This window comes from Eimeria acervulina, genomic scaffold, assembly GCF_000499425.1.
Source record: "Eimeria acervulina Houghton genomic scaffold, Eah_scaff344, whole genome shotgun sequence".
NCBI lineage: Eukaryota > Apicomplexa > Conoidasida > Eucoccidiorida > Eimeriidae > Eimeria > Eimeria acervulina.
The window spans coordinates 171-4818 of NW_013549867.1; the positions used below are offsets into that span (position 1 = coordinate 171).

General features: G+C 38.1%; 1 protein-coding gene across 1 annotated transcript in view; it reads left to right on the forward strand.

Annotated features, from left to right (window-relative positions):
- Window positions 1-2073: 2073 nt before the first annotated feature.
- EAH_00034060 (hypothetical protein, conserved) overlaps window positions 2074-4648 on the forward strand; it is a gene marked incomplete at both ends in the record, with an annotated part of 7208 nt that continues 4633 nt past the window's right edge. Inside the window, 5 exons of the mRNA XM_013395827.1 lie at window positions 2074-2104; window positions 2532-2596; window positions 3195-3251; window positions 3554-3834; window positions 4255-4301. Of these exons, the coding sequence (XP_013251281.1) occupies window positions 2074-2104; window positions 2532-2596; window positions 3195-3251; window positions 3554-3834; window positions 4255-4301 (481 nt within the window). The remainder of the gene's footprint in view (window positions 2105-2531; window positions 2597-3194; window positions 3252-3553; window positions 3835-4254; window positions 4302-4648) is intronic.

Sequence of the window (4648 nt, forward strand, 5' to 3'; positions counted from 1 at the left end):
AATGCGGCTCTCAGAACGTAGAGGGTGGCACGGTGTGCGTAAGGCTCCAAAAAATGCTGTTGAGGTCTATGTACCGAGAAGTAAACAGAGATTGCATCCCTCACAGCTGCCACTGATAATTGCATCCTACGCGAGAATATGATTCGAATTAGCCCTTCAGTGCGAAAGGTGTGATGGCAGTTGAACGCAGTGCGCAGCAGCCAACAAGAGCGACGGAGAAATGCCTCCAGTCCGTCCCTTGCGTCAGAACAATCGATCCAGCGAACAACTTAGAAGCAGATGAAGTGGTTTAAGTTAAGAAAAGGCCCCATGGGTATGAAATAGGTCCTATAGTCGCCGGTGGCTCAATACTGCTCATCAATCTCATTCTCAGCGCAGCCCCATAGTTGTTTTGAGGTACGCAACAACATGAACTTTCAGAGATAAGCTCGAGCTGCCAACGGATGGGTGATGATGGCAGTTAAAAGGCGAGATTCAACCCTTCATATTCAAGCCGCCAAAAGCAAAAATATGCGTGATGCGCTTAATGCCCTCAGAAACATCACAAGGAAGGCAAATTACCTGTTGCAGCGGATTGACGAACTACTCGGCTATTTGCGGAGTCCAGCAATGAATTCATCATTGGACATCGCTGGACCTTTTATTAAAACTCTAATATACCCAGGCTAGAGGCATAAGACTGCTTTCCATAGCACAGTCGAAGCAGACAATGTTCTATATCCAGTGTGTTGCTTTGCCACCACCGCTACAAATTTATAAACTTTGCAGGAAAGCGAATCCAAATCCTTCATATTTTTGTACTGAAAGCAAAACTCTGTGCATTACTGCAAAGTGAGATCTAGAGGATGAAGAGCACAACGAGACGAATATATCTTACTAAGACGACGCACCCCTACAGTATTAATTATAAGATCGAGCATGAGGGCGTCCATGAAGATTATGAAATAATGTAAAAATAAAAGTAAATATCAATAAAATAACTCAAAATACTATTTAATCTTTACTACGAAGTTGTCTTAGCAATGCATCATCGCCTACCCACAGCGCCTACCTCCTATGAAGAACTCTATGCGTGTGCATGGACTATGCAGCCGTGCAAAATTATTAAGCCTTGTGTCAATATAGAGGTAGTAAAACGGTCTATATACAAAATAAATGAAGAAAAACAATTCAATTGTTGTGAGAATAGCTTTGTCTTGGAGAACAAAGAAACATAATGATGCTGTTATTGCATACAGCTTCCGGCAGCCCCAAACACGCCCACCAGAGCCTCCTGTATACCCAGAGGAAGCCCGCTTGCAAATATTGAATTTGTTAAAGTAATTTATTAAATGGATTACATTAATATTCTTTTTGCAACATTATATCATAAATTTACCTCTCAGTTTGACGGTTTCCTGGAATTCCAGGTGGATTGAAGTGGCGGGAGCCACACACAGACACGTATTGTTCGGTGCGTTTCCTCTGGCTTAAATTGCATAAAAAAAGAGCAGAGAAACTCTTTTCGTTTTGTTCTCATTGTTTATTTGTCTTTGATTTGATGAATTAAGGGCTAACACCTCCCCAAACTAATTTTACAGAGTCCAGAGGGGCCCCCCGCGGTGAATGTTCAGCGTTTTGAATACTCCTCTCTTTGCTGATATTCAGCTTCTTCAAATCAGTGAATTCAATTTCAAGAAAATTTTCGCGTTGTTTCGTCTTTGTCACTTCTCTTTCCGTTTGTTTCTCTTCCTGAATTAGGCTATTTCACTCCTCGTTTCCCCTCTCAACAGCTGTTTCGATGAATTCATTTAAAATGTCTTCTTTTTCTCTTGATTTTCTGATTTCCTGCCCTTAAGACAGCGAAGGTGTTGTGAAGAAGAAGAAAATATTCCGGTTTTTTGTTTGAATTCGCTGCAGAGCCTCCGCCCCAACTGTCGCGAGGGAGGAGGAAGGAAGGCATTAGATTAACAAATACGTGGAAAGAAATTTAAGAGGACAATTTGAATTTATTATTTAAAGTAAAAGAATCAGAAGCGTCGGAGTTAAAGGGGGGGTTTTCGCCTTTTTTTTCTTTTCCTCTTCTACAGCACCATGGCAATTCAACCAGAGCAGTTGTGCCGAGGTGAGAAATAACGAGAAAAATCAGCATCCAGTATATTTTTAAATTATTTAAAAAGTTTTTCCCTTGGTTTTCACAATTGCTGAGCTCCTTTCGTGTTGGTTTGAATCCAGTGTTTGGTCGTTTCTGTACAATGGAGTTGCTGCCGTCGCATACCATCTGAAATAGCTCAGGACTTGGGGTTTAGGGTTTAGGGTTTAGGGTTTATGTGTTAGATTAAAAGAAATAGTTAGAGAAAAATAAATACACAAACTGCATATTTTCTTCACCAGTTCAATTCAGGTTTCTTCGCGTCCGGAGTTTGCCTGTTTGCATTTCTTTGTTTGTGTGCTGCGTTTGTTTAATATTTAGTATTTAACATATAATTTGTTTGTTTTTATTCATTTATATATTTGTTTTTGCTTTCGTTTTGTTTGGATTTCTCTCGCAGTGCTGGAGGGCTCGTACAGCCCTAATGCAGATATACGTCGTGAAGCAGAGGCGGTTTTGAAGTCTGTAAGGGCAACGCACTGTCTATTTTTTTGTTTATTTTCTATTTATTTGTATTTTATTTTTAAAGATAATAATGCTGGATTGATTGAAGAGGAATTCAATGGGTTCATTTTCCTTCGTTTCTTCCTCTCTGCCTTCCTCGCCGGTGTTCCTGTTTCTATGGAAACACTTTTGTAGTATCTGTTCAAAAATTAATGCAATAAATTTAACTACGTAACATCATACTACAATAATCAAGCAGCAAACCAAGACGAAATAATAATAAACACAACTACAAACAAAAAGATATTGAACATAGGGCACGAGAAATGCACAGAAGGTAGCAAAGTTAAGAAGATAAACAAAAAAAGAAATGAGAGAAAACAGAAACAAAACTTTTTTTGTAGTGTTTGTTCTGTGCATTGTTTTATCTTTGTGCCTGCACGTTGTTGTTGGTTTAAACAGAAAAAGGAATAAATGAATGAACGAATAAATATTAAACTAGAAAAGTATGAAGCAAATTGCTTGCATACATGAACAAAAAAATAAATTTGAGGAGAACGTTGAGATCTGTTTACTGAATTTCTCGCTATCTGATTTATTTTCTTTGTTTCTTCTTCAGCTCTCTCCAACAAAAGGCCTTTTGAGTGCTTTGGTTCACATCATTGGACATGATGGGGTACGAATATGCTGAGGGTTTAGGGTTTAGGGTTTAGGGTTTAGGGTTTAGGGTTTATATATTACATTGCGATTTCAAAGTGCAGTATCATACATTATTTTTAACAAAAGTTTAGGCGATTAGGAGTTGCATACCCCCGGCCATTCCTCCCAGCGTTTAGGGTTTAGGGTTTAGGGCTTAGGGCTTGAGGTTTAGGGTTTATTGCTTAGGGTTTGAAGTTTAGGGCTTAGGGTTTGTTGTAAGGGTCTATTGTCTAGGGTTTATTGTTGAGGGCTTAGGGTTTAGGGTTTGTTGTTGTGCAGGTTGATATCTCTGTTCGCACTGCTGCGTCTGTGACACTAAAAAACGAACTGCGGCAGCACTGGGAGGAGAGCGATGAAGTGAATGATGTATCAAATGAAGCAGCTTCCTCTCCTGCTGCTGCTGCTGCTTCTGCTGCTGCTGTTTATGGAGAGGAGGAGAAGCAACAGCTGCGAAATACAATTTATTCTATCATAAAAGCGCTCAAACCCGATGCTGCACCTGTCAGATTGCAGTTAATCGAATGCGTTCGCATCATCGCTCTTCATGATTATCCAGACAAGTCAGCTTCCCCCTAATATTATATTATGTTATGTTGTATTATATTATATTGCATTATATTATTATTGTATTATTAATATTATACTGGTGTGCATTGATTTGTGTGTATGATGGATATCGTGCGCAAATGATATAATAATAGTAATAATAATAGGAATATTAATCTAACCATACAATAATATAATATAATAATAATAATAATATAACGATATAGTAATAATAATATAATAGTAATAACAATAATAACAATATAATATTGGGGAATGTATTGATTTATGTGTATGCTGACGCAACATGATAACAAATAAAAATAGTACACCACTATGAAAAGGCTAAGAAGAAGAAGAAGCATAAATAAATATTTTAATAAAATATATATTTAAAGATATGTTTATTGTGTGTCGCTGTTGCTGTCGCTCAGATGGAGTAGTATATTGAACGAAGTTTGTGCAGATTTGTCTGCATGCAGTGAGGCTAGCAGTTTATTTTGTTGTTTAATGGTGTTAAGAAAGTTAGTAGGGGTATATGAATTTCGAGGAAGAGACAGTAGAAAAGCTCTTGATGGTATTATTGATGCAGCGTGGCCTTTGCTGCTGCCTGCTGCAGCAAAGCTGCTGCAGCAAGCTAAACCTGAAGATGCAGAGCTCATTACTCTTTTTAAACTCGCTCTTAAAATCTATTGGTCTTCTACTCAACTTTGTCTCTCCAACTCTCCTCTTCTACTTTCAACTATGGACAGTTGGTTCGAGATGCTCTCCGCATGCATTCGAATGCCAGGTATATATACATATATATATATATATATATATATATAT